General features: G+C 31.8%; 1 protein-coding gene across 1 annotated transcript in view; it reads right to left on the bottom strand.

Moving 5' to 3' along the window:
* LOC132904724 (uncharacterized) overlaps nt 1-7,869 on the bottom strand; it is a 28,839-nt gene extending 20,970 nt beyond the window's left edge. Inside the window, 8 exon segments of the mRNA XM_060955438.1 lie at nt 3,199-3,311; nt 5,435-5,617; nt 5,708-6,057; nt 6,356-6,574; nt 6,655-6,823; nt 6,902-7,192; nt 7,194-7,358; nt 7,422-7,869. Of these exon segments, the coding sequence (XP_060811421.1) occupies nt 3,199-3,311; nt 5,435-5,617; nt 5,708-6,057; nt 6,356-6,574; nt 6,655-6,823; nt 6,902-7,192; nt 7,194-7,358; nt 7,422-7,654 (1,723 nt within the window). The 5' untranslated portion in view covers nt 7,655-7,869.
* Nucleotides 7,870-18,064: the final 10,195 nt, after the last annotated feature.

Genomic DNA, 18,064 nt, shown 5'->3' with positions numbered 1-18,064 from the left:
TATACTAAATTTCATTTTCGGAAGAAATAAAAATTATTCTATAACTTTGAATAAAATTTATATTTAATGCACTAAAATATTGTTTTAAACGAAATAGTTTACTTTCGTAATTTTAAATATACACAAATTCATGTTGTTTCGTATAAAGGAAAAATCAAGCTTTGACTAACAAAACTATAATTATTTATGTTTCGGATCAGGAATCGTAAACGAGCAAGTGAGATTTTTATCGGCAAAGCAAAACTTATAATTTGATAGCAAAGGAAGACTATTTTTTAAAGCTGTATAAACCTGCAATATCTTGGTGATTCGATATATGTATCAATATCTTGAATATAAAAATTGTTTTATTTAGGTATAAGATAAAAGTTTGAATATCTAAGCTTAAATGAAGAAAAAAAAAAAAAAAAAAAAAGAAAAAAAAAGAGAATTTAGTATATCAACTGAGGTTTTATTCCACGTTTTCATCTAATCGGTGACTCTACTTAATGTTTTCATCGAAGGTTGGAAATTTTAACCACTGTCCGATTTTATGATAATATTTTCACCTAATATTAATATTCGGATATTAATCCATCGTAACCAAGTCGTCCATAGTTCATTTACGCGACTAAAGCGCAAATGTCGTCGCTATATTCAAAATGCCGCTGATTGGAAAATTAACGGTGTACACGGCAACCGATCAATATGCGTCCTGTACAAACCACTTTCAGATGGATGCAAACGAAATCAGAGTTAAACCTATACTGAAACGGTTCGGTGCAATCAAAACGCAGCTCATCGAAGTGATATAATTTACGGGAGACGTCATTTCGACGTATTTCGAATTTCATGCGGAAAATTACACGAGCCATTTACATTTCTCTCCCATTAACTTTTATCCATTTAGCAATATAAATGTATATCGAAATTCATTTTTTTGCAAAGCTTTCCAGTTTCCAAGCTTTCTGTGTAATATACCTATATCTATACGCGTCTATTTGACGCATTCGAAATGTGCGTAAACCTAGTGTTAAAGTTGTTATATTTTAAAATCAAACAAACGATCATCTCTAATCAATTTCCTTAATCCAACAGTTCTCGGGGAAATAAAGAATATCTAAGTTTTTCAAGTTGGAACTAGATGAACAATCGGAGACAGATACGGCAATCCAATTTACACGTTTTGCATCGTTTTGATAAATAGTTACACGAGATATCTCCTCCACAGTGTCACCCGAGGAATATTATCTCGACCATTTATTAAATATTTCAGCCATAGAAACGAAAGAGTTAAGTAAATACCTGAGCTGCTGTAATTAAAAACTGTAACTGAAAAAGAAAATCGTACAATCTGTGTAACCTAACCCCTCCCTATCTCATAGGTACTATATCTTAAAGGAAAAGCTTATTGCTTATTGCTAAAATTTACTCGAAGATGTAATTTAATTTAACAGGAATAAAAAAGTGAAACACAGCGCACAGATTAGTTGATGACACTTTTGTCACGACATTACGACTGTTCAAAATTCTACAGATATTATCAATATATACATAAACAAGTATACACATATACGTAAATATTTCTGTTTTTTATAAAGATAAGGCTCATAACCGCCAGAAATAAAATTTGAATCAAAAATATTATCCAAATAACATTTTCTAAAGTAAATATCTACAACAAATATTGCAAGAATTATCCGGTTCTAAAATTGTTTGTTCGCTGATATTTCAAGTAGCGCACGCTTTAAATTCTTCCTCCATTTCAGCAGATCTCGAATTTAATTTATTACGAATACAGAGCTTTATCGAAGTTTTGCTTCCTGACCTAAATGATATAATCAACCATAAGGAAACCTTAAAGGAATTTAATAAAACAAAGTCGTAAGAAAAATTAAACAAGTTACCTATTATTGGCATATACATGATACCTGATACTTAAAACAATTCATGGTAATTATTTAGAAAGCTGCCGCCGTCTTGAATTTTTATGCTTTTTTAATATATTGTCGGGCTCATGATTCTAAACAACTTTTTCCTGCACGTATAACCGCTGCTCGGTCTTAATATCCGAGACATTTGCAAAAATCTGTCGATATTACAGTGAATTGTACCTATTGCACGATTATGCGCCCGAGACAACGTATGCTGATTGTCGACCGCTGTGAAGTCTAATCCAATAAAATAACAGCTAACCCAAACCTAATTCTCATCTTTTGTTTATAGTTTATATGTATAGGTTAGAATTAGGTAACATTTTATCAGGCCATTTTATCACCAATGAGATATAAGACTTTACCAAATGTCCTTCAGGGCAAATTGTAAAAACCAAAATAAAATAAAATAAAAAAAAAAAAAAAAAAAAAAAAAAAAAAAAAAAAAAAAGAAAAAAAAAGAAAATATCTTGAAAACTACAAGAGTCCGGCAGTAAAAAGTTGTTAAAAATGTTGATTTCTACAACATATGAAAAAATTATGGAAATCCAAAACAGCAGCGTTCTAAATAATTACACAATTTTCTATATAAATTCTGCTTTTCTTAATTACATTCCCAAAAATATCAATTTGCATAAAAATCCAGAATCTAGTAATAAATAATTTCTTGCTTAAGTATTCTTGTGATCTGTACAAAATATATGTATACTTGTACTAGGTATCTTGTAATTTTTATATATTTTTTCAGATTCGCTTCAAACTTCACCAATATAAAAATAATAGTCGAATCTCATAACAGTTTTAACGGAATTTCAAAATGTTTCGTACAACACGCATAATATGTAATATCAAAAAATATGTGCATGACTGTTCAAATGTTTTCGTGCGTCTGTGCATAAATAAGCAAAAAAAGAAAAAGCGAGAGAAGGAAAACTAACAAGGATTAACTTCGCCATCTCGATCTAATCCCATAATAATGTAGGGTCGACCAATGAGAAATGGGCTTATCCTATAATCACGAAGCCGACCCATGAAATATTGAGCGATAAGATATGTTGGATAGACATCCTATGGTGAAACGTTAGTATTCCTTTCACTAGAGTGGTTCTCAAAGATTAAAAGATGATTGTAGCCAGGTCTGATAGTCGGAGAACGGTTTTTACACGGTCGAAACCCTCGTCCTCTGGTAATACACTTTTACTGTGACGCAATCCACCTGCTACGTACATTTATCGAGGGAACGCGAAATGCGAGCGACAGTATAAAGTACGAGAAGCAGACTTACCGTCCAGGTGTCGATGCTTTTGTTTGAGGACGATCTTTCCCAGATAGCAGACGTTACTCCTCGCAAAAGATATACCAATTTCGTTCACAGTCCTCATGTTCGTTCGGTAAACACTGACAACAAAAAGGAAAATTTCATGTTAAATAGAAAGAATATAGTATTACGAACATTAATACGAACGTGACTTTTTCGACGCTTTTAGAATTTCGAGATCACACATCAGACTATATTGGCATTTCTATGCATTGTATGATTTTGTTGGGAAAATCAGCAACATACAACATTTTTCTGTATATTCTGTAAATCTAAGAGACTCTTTTTGTTAAAATGTTCTTCCATTGAAAAAGATTTTTATTTTATAGAATTCAGAAAAGTTTATGTAATTTCAGAAAACGAATAAAAATAAGTTTACATAAATCAATAATTTGAATATTGTTTACTTCCTCTTTTTACATAGAATTAATAGTAAAACTATTGTTAATATTCTCCTGTGTGAATTTTTTTCAATTTAAATTGTCCTTTAAATAGAATATTTTTTTGCATTTATGCAACAGTTAAAAAAGATTATGAACTTAAAGACACCTTGTAAAAACTTCAAATTAATTTTCAAACTAAAGGTTTAATATATCTCCATTTACGATTTGAAATTTAAGATAATACCACAACTATCTTTGTTAAAAGCACCACATGAAGCCTTTTATAGAAAGAAACTGAAACTAACAGTTCAACATAAGATCATAATTTATCAACTATTTCCTCTGATTTAATTTGCTTAATTTTCGACATTGAAATAGATGCTTTTCTTTTACTGTTATGTAAGTTCTTAAAATATGCAAACGAAAAGTCTTGTAAATATTTCAAAATTTCACGTAATGCAATATACTTTCATTCGAAAATTTCGTTTTCTTAACTTAGAAGTTAAAAACTGTATTTTTTGTCTTATGTCGTAGTTCTAAGTACTTAAGCTCGAGCCCTAGTTTATCGTACTTTAAAATGGCAGATCCCAAGAGCATAGCACAATGAAAAATAGTCTTAAAGTTATATGCTCCTGAGAATCATGTAATTTCAACACGTTCCTTATATTGAATAATAGCTATTAATGGTAATAACTATTGCTAATTGTAATTAGTCCGTTTGTAGCATGTAACCAATTGCATATATATGTAGAAGATGAAAGGACACCGGGCCTTCCCCTTGGAATTCTTTGGAAAATTTCCCAACACTATCTTTATAAATTAAACCGATCATCATAAATCTGTAGTCATCAGAAATCTTTATAAATTAAACTGATCTTTATAAATCTTTAGTCATAAATCTTTGTGAATTAAACCGATTATAATCGTCCGAGATTTGCGATAATGAGCTTGGGCTCGAGGCGACCACTAGTCGCCGAACGTAGCCGCGGTCACGGGATGATGAACGTTTTACCTAACAGAGGTATAGAATTGCATAGATCTCCTTAAACAGAAACAGTTATACCGACATCCAACAGTAAACATTCCAACTGTCCTTGCCCCCTGGCTCGCCACACACAGACCCAATTATTCCCGCAACATGATTGCCAGATGTCGATGCATCATTCACAGTATATGTTCAGCTAGCCTGAGGACCCGCTATAAATTTTAGGATTTAATTGACTAAGGTCCTTCAAATTGACAAACAGTCTTTATCCTAACAGTCCGGAAGATACGGCAGATCTGCTTTCCTCACGAACGACGTTTCCCGCTAGCAACTTTCTTTCAATGGCGGCTAGCATCTTTCTCTAACCACCAACATAGAAATTTCTGTTTTAATTAACAGATTATTTGCGACCAACTCTTATATAGAATTTTAAGTAAATACATAGAAATTAACCAATTAACGGCAACGTCCATTTCCCTCACTTTCTGAACGAGGGTTGTCCTCGACGAATCCGATCATCTCGTGACCTGAGACACACCCCATCATAGTTTTTCTCTGTAGCATCACTGTGATGGAGAGGAACATTCTCGTGCGATCTCATCAGCGAGTAAAACAACGTCCTTACGATCAGTGGATATTTCACGTTTTTAGCAAACAGTCCGACTTAGACTTTGGAAGAAAGTATATTCGTTATCCCGTTAACCGCGGATTCGTTATTGAACCTAAGAACATTGTTGATAGTATCTCGAATATCTAACTATCACGGTTACTTGTTAAATTCTGTGATCTTGTTTTTTATGTTACAAATATTTCAATTTATATTTTGTAGACTTACCATCTTTTCCAGTTGGCAACCAAATTCCTTGATTTATAATGAACGATGGATTTTAAGCCTGTATTATTGCCGAGAACTAGTATTGGTTCGGGTTGACTTCCATTTGCTATGGACGACTCCATTTTTTTATAAGCAATGATTGCTACAATGTCTTGTTGAAATTCGATGTGAACGAGAAATAGTCTGTAAATGAATTTAAACACATAATTAATATATAAAATACAATTGTGCGAGGTATCATAAATTTAATTACAAAATATATAACTCCTTCACCTCTGATATGACCTAGTTGTAAGATCATTTGTAGTTAATTCTATGCAACCACCACCTCTGAAAGAGAACTCGCTGCAAAATTCGAAGCTATTTACATATAGCATTGGCATTTTATTTTCAATATTTACAACATTTTTTAATACTCGAACAACATTCTTCCTCGTTTCATAAACATAATGTATCGGTTCTTCTGAACACTCATTTCGATCGTTTTCACTTTTCGGTTCTGGAAGTTGAGGCGATGATGTAAATTTCATGTGCGGTATAGGTACTGAAATTTGTGGATTTTGCAGGGATAAATTGTAAAATGGTTTGTGTTTAAATCTTTTTCCATCCCTTTCATATAGTGCCTGCATAAAATATGTGCATCTCAGTTATAATATATTCATGTAATAAATTCATTTTTTTTTTTTTTTTTTTTTTTTTTTTTTTTATATATATATGGTTTATTTTGGTTTTTACAATTTGTCATGAAGGACATTTGGTAAAGTGTTATATCTCATTGGTAATAAAAAAAATAAAATAAAAATAAATATAGCATGTGGGTGGCTACCCTCAGCAGGGTGCCAACTTCGTGTTTTCTAAGTTATATCTTTTATGATAAATTCAGTTTGTTAAAAATAATGTGTTTGTCAAAATTTGACATACCTGACCACAGCGATAATACATGCTACCACTGCCACGGCAAAATGATGTTTTGAATACCTCTTCTTCGTAGATAGATACATGAACATATAAATAAGGAAACAACTGTGCCCAAAATAGATCTTCTACTTCTTGGAATGTCTTAGATCCGAAAAATTCGTGAGTCCAACCTGGACCAAAAAGTGCAACAGAAAGTCCTTCGTGTCGTATTTTTTGTAAAGCCTGTAGATTATAATGGTTTAATGAAATATTAAACGATATTATATTATATGCTACAATAAAATAAGTAATATTGTAATTACATATGATGAATTAAATCCACCACCGCCAGGACAACCTCTACCCCAAATATCAAGTCCTACATAAATATCATAAATATCTCTGCTGTGATTTTTTGCAAGTGCCAAACTGTTTTTCAATTTTGATTTCATCCAGTTATAATTCAAGTAAATGGCATCGCAGTTTAAAAAGAAATCTCTGAAACATTGTATTCAGAACATTAAATAAAATTTACAAACAGAAACAATTGTAAAAGTATAAGAGTGTAATAAGCTTACACTCAAGTTTTTACTGTTAAGCTCATTTTGCCAATTTAATTTTCCTTCATTGGTTACGCTATCGTACCATATAATTTCAGAATTTCTAATTGCTTCATGAATATTTTCTGTTAGATATTTTACAAAATAAATTAAATTATTAACTTGCTCACTTTTAATGGTATTTTCAATATTTAATAACCAGCCATCAAACTTATAAAATTTTGCAACAAGTATTAGTGCATCTGCAAATCTTCTTACTTCTTCCTGAGATTCAAGTATAACATCCCAGATACCTTTCTCTTTCCGTAATTACAGTACCAAGAACTTTTACACCATGATTATGTGCTGCATTAATCCATCCAAAAGGGGGCACAGTTATGAAATGATGACTAAAATACACAAAAGTGTCAATAACACTCCAGTGATAAAATAGGTAAGAATCATAAGATTCTGATCCATATATAAATCTGAAAAATCACGGGTATATTATGTATAATATATGAATTAATAAATATAGTGATTTCTATTACCTGTCTTCTAGGTAGCCACCTTTCATATCATGACAGAGCAACGTTTTCGGATGTACTTCTCTATCCAATTTTTCTAACCGCGTTCTTCCTGCGCTTATTTCTAAACCACTGTACACATAATCAGTTGAATCTCGTAGTTCTCCAATTTCTGGCCATGGTTTCAAGTTACCCACGTTATCGAATAATTCTTTTAAGTTTTTGAAAGGTTGTGACTGTGTAACTTCGGTCCTCATCTCTCTGAATTATACTGTTCCACAGATCACTTTCAAATAGTTTTTAATTCATTAACTCAAACAAAGGTTTCTCTTCTTATTTTGGTTCACCGGAAACTTGTATATACATGCGAAGCAGATAGTGTTCCCATCTAACGGAACTGGCATATCAAATTACGTCTCATGATATAATACCATTATCTACCAACTGCTAATGGGCAAAAAGATGTTCATTTCTCTATCTGAAACAAAGTATACAAAATAAAATTATGAATTTATAATGCTCCTACATCAATGTTTATATGATTGTTTCGACTTTGAAAGTAATATTCTTATTTACGCAAGTATATATTCTTTAATATTTTGCAAAAATTATATCGAAACAAACAATTTGGAATAAACATAACTAAGTAAATACTTTAACTTTTTTTTACATTTAATTAAATATTTTATTTGATTTGAGTAGAATTTAACATCTAACCTTTACGTTTAAAATATTACTCTTTCTCATTCTCTCTTTCAATGTTATTTCTTCTGCTTCCGTTTTATGATATTTATGACATTTCTTAGTTCAGATATAAGTAACTTTTTCGTAATTTATAAAAAATGACACTCTTTTTAATTATCGTACACTATTAATCCATTACATGTAATTTAACTTTGTAATTTAACTTTTAGCAACTTAAGATATGTGCATGTACAGAGTAATTTTCTTCCTAAGAATAATCATTCGATATTACGATAATTCCAAAAACTTAAATTAATTTGCAAATAACGTAATGCACAGCCATACACAAGCCATACAAGTTATACTTATGTCCTTTAAGTCACCAGAAATAAATTTTAAATTTTATATTATATATTAATATATATTATAGGGAGAAGCACTATACAAAATAATAATGTTAAAGACATACATGCAATTTATTAGTATAGATACTTACTATATGCAAAGCGTTCTCTTCAAAGATAATATGTCGGCTACCAAACGATCGCCGGCAACCGAACGCATTTCTGGTATTGATAATAATAGTATAGTTACAAGACAGTTGTGTATCTATGTCCAACTATAAAATATGAAATTCGGTGCTTGGTCTCGCGGCATGTCGCATGTCTCATGAGACATAAAATGTATCGTCTACGGTCTACTATGTGAATATATTAATAAACTTAACAAATTTGTTATTATTTTCTCTAGGTAATTTTTCTCCCTCAAGATTCCGAGGAAAGTACTGAACTGTTGACTCGTTACCAGTGTTGACAACATTTCATCATTTGTCACCTTTCCCACTTCATAGTCAGGTTTTTCAAACTAAGAGCGGCATATGGTACATTTGTATTGTACGTGCGAGAGGGAGGTAACGTATAGCACAACCACACACAAGTATGTATCCCCTTCATAGTATGTATGCGAGCGTTGTACGATGGCCTAGGACTCCGTTGAGAGAAAAGAGAGAAGCGCAGTGTGAAAATCTTATGCCCTAGATCTCTGGCGAGTATCACACGTGTAGAGCAATTACGTGAATATTAGAAAAGTGAAGTTCCTTATAATACCTCTCCAAGTCCTCTCCATATTTTAATAGCCGTAAATTGGCGCAGCAGCGCCAAAATTTGAAAGAATAAGGAAACACATATGTACGTATCTTTCTTTTGTGAGACAGAAGAGCTTTATTTTTCTGGTCTTCCAACGTTGCCGTCTGAAGCGTGCTTTCCATTTGCGACTAGCCAGGCGATTATAAAATCCATTGCCGAATATTGCACAATTTTTATTCGTACTACCGCGATTAAGGATCGCGCGCGACTCTAAAATTGCGACTCACCTCGACAAGTCAGTCGCCTGCAACTACAAAGTATACGGAACATGTACGTGCTATTATATCCATCGTCAGAAGAATCGCGCGGGACCGAACGTCATTTTGCTGCTAGAAGTGTGGGCACTCCTTTATAAACGTCATATCGATTAAATAAAAAAAAAACGGGAGTTTTTCTTACATTTCCTCTGTATCTTAAAAATTATTTATCATACGTGAAAAAGTGTCAGTAGAAGATTGTAGATAATAAAATTATCTATAAAATGAGACTCGTTACGTAACGATAAGTTTACAATTTTTATTCTATACATTAGTAGATAGTGCAAAGATTTTTTTCTTAAGTCGTTTATAACGTTAGTTAAAATTGTCATACAATATTGAGGTTTTATGGTATCAGTCATATCAAAATAGGATACGAAATTTCAAATCGATTCGTTTGTTAGTTTTTGTAAAATTAATCAATTAATTTACGAAACGGGAAATTTTTAATTTGTAAGAAAATTATGTGAGTTTACCTTAGTTTATGCTCCGATCTTCTACGCTATGTAGAAGACTTACTCCTCTATTACTAACATTCAACAGATATAAGTATAGTTCAGTGATTCTTTCAGTCTATTAATGAATGTAACTATAATGAATGTAATCATAACATTGCGTACAAATTTTTCTGGAAACGGAATAAAATTAGTATTAACGTCGAATGTGTTATAAGATACTAAGAGGAATTTATACGACAAACAATTAATTTAATATATTTTTACAAATAATTAATTTATTTATATAGGTTATGTTGTTTTCAAACGTGCAACAAAAAGTGAATCAACTTCAAAACAATAGTTAAAATGTACTTTATACTGAAATAAGACACATTTGTATTAACGATATGCTGATGTTACATTTGTCACATAAAAAATATATTATTTATATTTTATAAATGTTAAAAAGTTGATTAATTTGAATATATATAATTTTGAAATTAAATGGAACCGCCTTTATTACAAACCGAAATAGCTCAGTTGGGAGAGCAACATAAGCAAAGTATTTGAAGTAGTCATCAATAACCCCCTAACTACATTCTGCAAAAAAAAAAAACATTATACCAGAAAACCAATTTGGCTTCCGACACAAACACTCCACACTACACGCGACAAACAAACTCACGTCAGACATCTGCTGGGCACTAAACGCAAAACAACGAGTAGCCGCCTGCTTAATAGATCTCGAAAAAGCCTTCGACACAGTCTGGACCACAGGCCTCATTTATAAATTAATAAAAAAAAACTTCCCGAGATACTTAATCAAAATAATATGGGACATGATTACAAACAGAACATTCCTAATGACCGAGGGCTCCCATACATCGAACAAAGAATTCACCATAAAAAACGGACTCCAACAAGGAACTGTAAACTCCCCGCTACTCTTCAACATATACAACAGTGACATATTAAACCTGTTCGACATGAACAAATCTACCCACAAACGCTCCATAGCCTTCGCAGACGACCTAATCATCTACGTAACAGGCCGCAAAACTAAAACAATAAACACAGACCTCCAAGAACTATTCGACAAAATCAATGATTACTACCACACATGGAAACTAAGAATTAACGCAAACAAATGCGAAAGCATACTGTTCAAACCCAAAACCAGCGAAATCGGCCCAGCAGAAAGAAAACACTGCAAAAATTTCCAATTAAAAGAAAAGTCATCCGAAGAGACAATCATACCACACAAAAACTGCGTAAAGTACCTAGGCATAAACATAGATGACAAACTAAATTACAAACAACACATAGAAACCCAACTCGCCAAGGCCAATAAAGCATTCTGGAGAGCAAAGAGACTATTTTACTCGAAACATCTCAAGAATAATATAAAAACATTATGCTACCAAGCTCTAATTAGACCAATTATAACATACGGTTGCCCAATCTGGTACAACATACCAGCATCGCTAATGGAGAGAATCCGCGTTTTCGAAAGAAAATGCATTAGAGCTTGCCAAAATGCGTACAGATCCGAACAGAGCGGATACAAAAAATATATAAAAAACAAAAAAATCTACGACCTAGCCAACATTCACCGCATTGACTGTCACATACTAAAACTAGCAAGAAATCATTTCGCACAAGCGTCAAAAATAAAAGAAAACAGCCTAATCTTCAGCGGCTTATACCCAAACGTACAATATTACAAAAACACAATGAAAACAGGCTACATCCCCCCAGAAGCGTTCCTATACCTAGACGAAAAAAATTACCTCCAAGACCAAAACAATATCCCGATAATTTTCCACATAAAAAGAAAAATAGGGATAAAAACGATACTCTACGAGGAAAACCTAAACGGACTGACTGCAGACACCAGGTGGAGGTACAACATGGCCCTCCCCCAAAAAGACACTAAAGACAAACACAGAAGAAACACAAAAAAATATTGGTGGATTCCAAACCCATAAGAAAATATAAGTGAAAACTACCAATTTGACAAAAAAAAAAAAAAACCATTACTACCACCGTATAACCTAGATGTAAGTACTGTAAATATGTAAATACTATAATCATTGTAAATAATATAATTTAACACCCCCCTCCCCTTCCCACTCATCCCCCCCCCCCCCAAAATCCCACAACGCATAAAAGTAATACACCGAGGAGTCCTGTTTTGCGGCCAAGTTTCAGGACAAAATACAACACACACAAGAATACACAAAAATCACGCACCAATGCGACTTAAACCCAAAAAAACCAAAAAAATAAACGCAAAAACCTAAAACCCACGACACATATTAGACCATGGCTACGTCGTACCGACGCGTATCGGTACTTTTGCCTAATCCACCCTACAACCGAAATTCATTGTTTATTGCGAATAACATACACATGTAATACTCATCTTCTTGGACAATAAACGTTATAAAAAAAAAAAAAAAAATCAGTTGGGAGAGCGTTAGACTGAAGATCTAGATGTCCCCGGTTCGACCCCGGGTTTCGGCAGTTTTCCTTTTCTTTCATCTATTTTTTTTTGTAAATATTTACGTCTTATGTTCAAGTACATGCTATTCAACTAAGAGATATATTTTGTATGTCTTTGGACGAATCATTTTCACATATTTCCGACGATTAACAAAAATTGTTAATATTATTGATAAAAATTATTTAATTTTCGGTCTGATACACGTTTGAGCATTAAAAATATCCAAAAAATTATTTTTTAAATAAAAAGTCAAGGCGACCTTGAGTTTTTAAATGGCATTTTGGACTCCACAGAGTAGCAGCTAACGTCAAGACGAATTCAACATCCTACAATACTATGACTTTTAGATGACCTTCAGATTTACAAATCCGATTTACAAATACGATATGGAAAATTATCCCATTTCTATTAAAACATATATTAGATATAAGACTAATACTGCCAAATGAATAAGTTTTTAAATTTATCCAACGATTATAATAATATTGTCTTGTACTACATCATTACACGTTAGAATGAACTAATACTGTTAACTTAAACTTGTTAAACTTAAATTTCTGAGTTCAAGATCATCTCAAAATGATCTCAGAATCATAATCAATCATGACGATCTCAACTTTTTATCGGAAAAAAATTTGTAATTTACAAACATGTAGTTGATCGAAAATTATCTAACTTTTGTGCAAAACATTCCTTCCAGAAATTGTAGGAAATGCCGCTCAGAAATACTTGAGTATCAGAAATATTTGAAAATTGGCGGTTAAACTTACAGGATATACCCTGTATATATTATTTGAAACATACGTTTGAGATTGAAATAATACTGCAGTAAGTAATACTAAATGAATATACATATATAAATAATAATAAAATTATTGAAAGAACTAAAAACATTTATTATATATATTTTATTATGTATTTACATATACAGGGTGCGCCGTTAGAATCCGGACAAAAGAAGTTTTGTGCAGAAAGTTGTTTATTTAAGTCAATACACAAAAACACATGAAAATGTTGTTATATCTCATTTAAAGGGTCCTTGCTGAGAACTTTTATTCTATGTAACCACCCTCTGCCTCTATGACCTGCTCTATTCTTGCTCTAAAGCGCGAGCACGCTGACTTCAACTGGTCGCGTTTAATTGTCGCGAATTCTGACTCGATAGCAGCTCGTAGGGAGTTGACGTTGGGGTGCCTGCATTTATTAGTTTGTCTCTCGATAACGCCCCACACGTAATAGTCCAATGGGTTTAGGTCGGGACTGTTAGGAGGCCAGAAATCTTTCGACCAAAACATGTCCACATTGTCAGAGAGCCAATTTTGAACAAGATGACTTGTGTGAGCAGGTGCGCCATCTTGTTGAAATAAATACGGCCTTCCAGAAGCCGTAATTTCCATCCACGGCTTTATTACTGTCTTCAGGACCTCCAAATAAACCTCCTTTGTGATTCTTTCGCCTTTTTGGAAGAAGTGCGGAGGCATGACGTCGCCCTCACTTGAGACAACGCTCAAAACGTGAACACTTGCTGGAAATTTGGTTTTGCCCACAACAAAATTAAATTACCGTCGATCTTGGGTAGCTAAAGAATTTTATAATTTCGACCGGCGTTCTCCCGGCGCGAAGACTTTCTATAATCGCCGCTCTTCTATCGTATTCCGGGTTTTGCTTAACGAGTTCTGTCATTTTGAGGTTATAGAAGACTTATTGACATATTTAACTAACTTCAGAGTCAATCAGCACAAACATCTGAATTCTAATATGGTGGGAACTACAAATTGAATTCTGTCCGAATTCTAACGGCGCACCCTGTATATTAAGATCTATGTATTTTTGAATGAAATAAGTATGTATAGTAATAATTACATTAGAGATCCTGTTTACCATTTAATAAATAAGATTTCAATAACTTTCTAGCTATTTTAGGTAGTATAACAATTTTTCAGAAGATTATATGCATTCATCTATTACAAATTATCTATGCTAGCATGAACATGAAAACTTATAGCTTTTTGCAAAATATTTAATGTTTGATTACATATTTTTTTTGTTTTTATGTGATTAGTTTTTTATTTTATTTTGGTTATTTTACAATTTGTCCTTGTGGACATTTGGTAAAGTGTTATATCTCGTTGGTGAAGAAAAAAAAATAAAATAAAATAAAAAATAAATATAGCATGTGGGTGGCTACCCCCAGCGGGGTGCCAGCTTCGTTTTTTCTAAGTTATATCTTTTATGTTTTGATTACATATGTAGATAAAAATATAAGCAACAATTTTTCAATAGTAACGGTAACAGGAAAAAAATGAAACTATAAACTTAGTATCGTAAAAACATCGTATCTATAATAATATTAATTAATATATATTAATTAATATAATTAAATTAATCATTGGTAGAAATTGGTATCAACAAAAATCTATTATATTTACATTTATTGTTTCTAGCCAATATACTAACAATATAACTTTTATATAATATAACTATAATAATTTATTATAATATAACTTTTGGAATATTTAGAATTGGATTTTATTCCAGTTGTTAGTGAGTAATATCCATTTTCCATGTCGTTATTTCGTATAATGTTCTTTTTTAAGTATTTATGACAGTGAAAAGATTTTTCTATGATAGTATTTGCGTTAATACGTGATCATGTTTATGGTTGAAATAATAACGTTCTTTGAAACCGATGGGCTACATATCTGGCTAATGCGTCTGACAGCGACGAATACTCTCATGCGAGTAAACACTAAACGACCCGGTTTTCGGACGAAAAACAATACAGATTGGAATTACTTTGCGTACATAATACACGAAAAAACTGAATCATGGTTGAACGAGAATTTTCAGATAATATATTATCGTTTTCGAATCGGTAAAAAAATTGATGGAAAGCCAATTTGTCTTTTAAACTTATATCGGTATATACACTTACATATGTGGAACGCATAATAATAATATTTTTTAGTGAGTGTTACTGGTGTGCACTTTTCACTCACCACTGAATCCGGCTCGAAGGACCAAATGTTACAACCGTTCGTGGAGAGACGCCGTCGCGAGGGAAACGCGTCCGACGGGAGGCGTAAATTCTCGCTACGATTCGATTAATCGATGCCGCGAAATAGTCGTTCCCCTTGTTTCGGTTAACGTAACAGGGGTGGTTTAATGAATGAAACCTGTTAACACTGTGTTAACAGGTTGATATATCGTCTATATTCAACAATCACTTATACAATAATATAAGCGTCACAAAGTATTTGGCGATACGTACAATTAATGTGTTACAGAGAAATTCTACCCGACTTTACGATGTCTCTCGATGAATTCGTTGGATTAAGCGACTTTATTCGTCAGTATGCAGCTCTCGATGTATGCGGTTATACCTTAGAAACTGTTTGGTTTACGGGTAGAGTGGTTGTTCTACTTGTTGATTGCTTGGACGATCAGAACGAACTGACTTGAAAGTGATGATACTGTGTCGGAGGAGAGCTAAGGAAGGGTGTGTCTAACGCACACAATCAGCGGATTTGTTAATGACATGTTTTTGCCGGAAAAGTGAGGGTAATAGATGTTATTTCCATTGGCTACTAAAATCGTCGATGGACTAGGAAGGGTCTTAACTACCCCTTGAAGGGAAGCTGACAGTAGGTGGCATTGCCCGTGTGCAAAATTAACTTTCGTGTGTTTTCCAGCTGCGAGCCAGAAACCCTAGAAAACGCTTTCGTGAAAAGGCGTTTGTTCGATATGAAGCACTTTCGCTAGAGTTTTCTGAGATTTATGGTTAATCCGCGAGCGGTTCAGGTAGAGAGTCGGCCGTCGTAACAATATGAATTTAGTTTTATTTGATTATTAATAATATAATTAAGTTTATTAGAGTTCGGGCTTACTTTAATTGTTAGAATTTGATCATAATCACTTGCGTTAACTACTAAAATTGGCCTAATGGTTATGAATAATCGTTGATATATGTAACTGCTTTCGTTCATCTTATTTTTCTATCTTTGTTTCTAATGAAGACAGAAGAGAAAATATGTATGTTGAAATTACATTATTTATTGGCTAATATTTAATAAGTTTTCAACTAATTTCAATTAGATTTAAAAATTACGAATTATTATAGTTCTTAATAGTTAATATACGTTATACTGTACTTACTAGGAACTTTCAATTTTAGATGGTCAATTTTTATTCCTTTTTCACTTTTTATTATAAATGCTCTATAAACTGAAAAAAATAACTTTGATAATATAAAAATATATTTTAGTATGGGTATACCTTAAGAACAATGTAAGCGAAATTTTTTAAACACGAATAAAAAGTAGAGGCGAGAAGAATCTGAATAACTGTAATTTGACTTTTCTTCAAAAAAATTAATTGTTAATTAAATTTTCGAATTGTTCACGATAGATTGAAATCTACAGATATAGGTAAATATGCTTTGCCAATATATTAAAGATCAGATAAATAACAATTCATTGCTATTCGAAATAAATACATAAGATCATTCTGTTCGAATGTAAAGTTTGTTAACAATAGATAATAACATTAAATCTCTACATTACTAAAAATGGAAATAAATTTTTATAACAGCGAACTTTGTTTTAATTTCAATACAAAATTTTAATTTTTCAGTTCAAGAAGATAATTCACTTAATGGAAGACATATTTCCATGCATTAATCATACATATGTATATTAAAAACAACAAAGTGGTATGAACCATAGGCTTTTATATGCTTTACATAATTTGATAAGCTGACCCAAAATTAAGATTGTATTGATATAGATTGTACAAAAATCGTTGGTTTTATAATCATTTAATGCGCATGCAAAATCTGTCCCAAATTCGAAATGGAAAAAGTCATCTACGAATATTTTTCTGAAAAGATGAACATTGAAAAAAAAGAAATTTAAAGGACTGAAATGAAACATTCTCTTTTGATCAAATTCAAGTAACAACTAAATGCTTTAAAATTATTTGGAGAATTTTTGTATTAAAAGTTCTAATGAAAGAATATGAGAAATTGTTTGGGAAATTTTTCAGTCTTTCAGTTTATGAATTGAAATTGCGATCCTTCTTTCAGGTAAAATATGTTCTTATAAAAGTGGATTGTAACTTAATAATTAATTCCATAATTATTTAATTTAAAGAAGAAGTTAAAAGCTCGTAAATGACTAAACTTACATTTAATAAAAAAAAAAAAAAAAAAAACTGAGTAAAAATTAAAAGGTTTGTAATATGAAAAACTATATTAAATTAATTAAATAAAATTAAAATAATATCAATTTTAACAATAATATTTATATTATATATATTATATATTATATTAACAATAATAAAATTTAATAATAATATTAATATTATTCTTGATGGAATTATTCATAATTTCATTATTTTTTCTTGTGTTTATTTTATTTCATAAAAAATATGTATATCAAAAATAAAATTTAAATATAAAGTTTAATTGTTCAATCTTCATTCATTATACTTAAACAAAGTATACGCTTCATGCGATTAGGTTTCCAATCTCTCCTCGTTATATACATTGCAACATAAATTTCATTTATTTTTCAGAAACTGTATTCCGTAATGGATTTAATTAAGGGTTCCTAACACTGAAACCATGATCTATGCTCTA

Source organism: Bombus pascuorum, chromosome 2, assembly GCF_905332965.1.
Source record: "Bombus pascuorum chromosome 2, iyBomPasc1.1, whole genome shotgun sequence".
Taxonomy (NCBI): Eukaryota; Metazoa; Arthropoda; class Insecta; order Hymenoptera; family Apidae; genus Bombus; species Bombus pascuorum.
The sequence above is the reverse complement of the archived record's forward strand: the minus strand, read 5'-3'. Positions and strand labels throughout refer to the sequence as shown.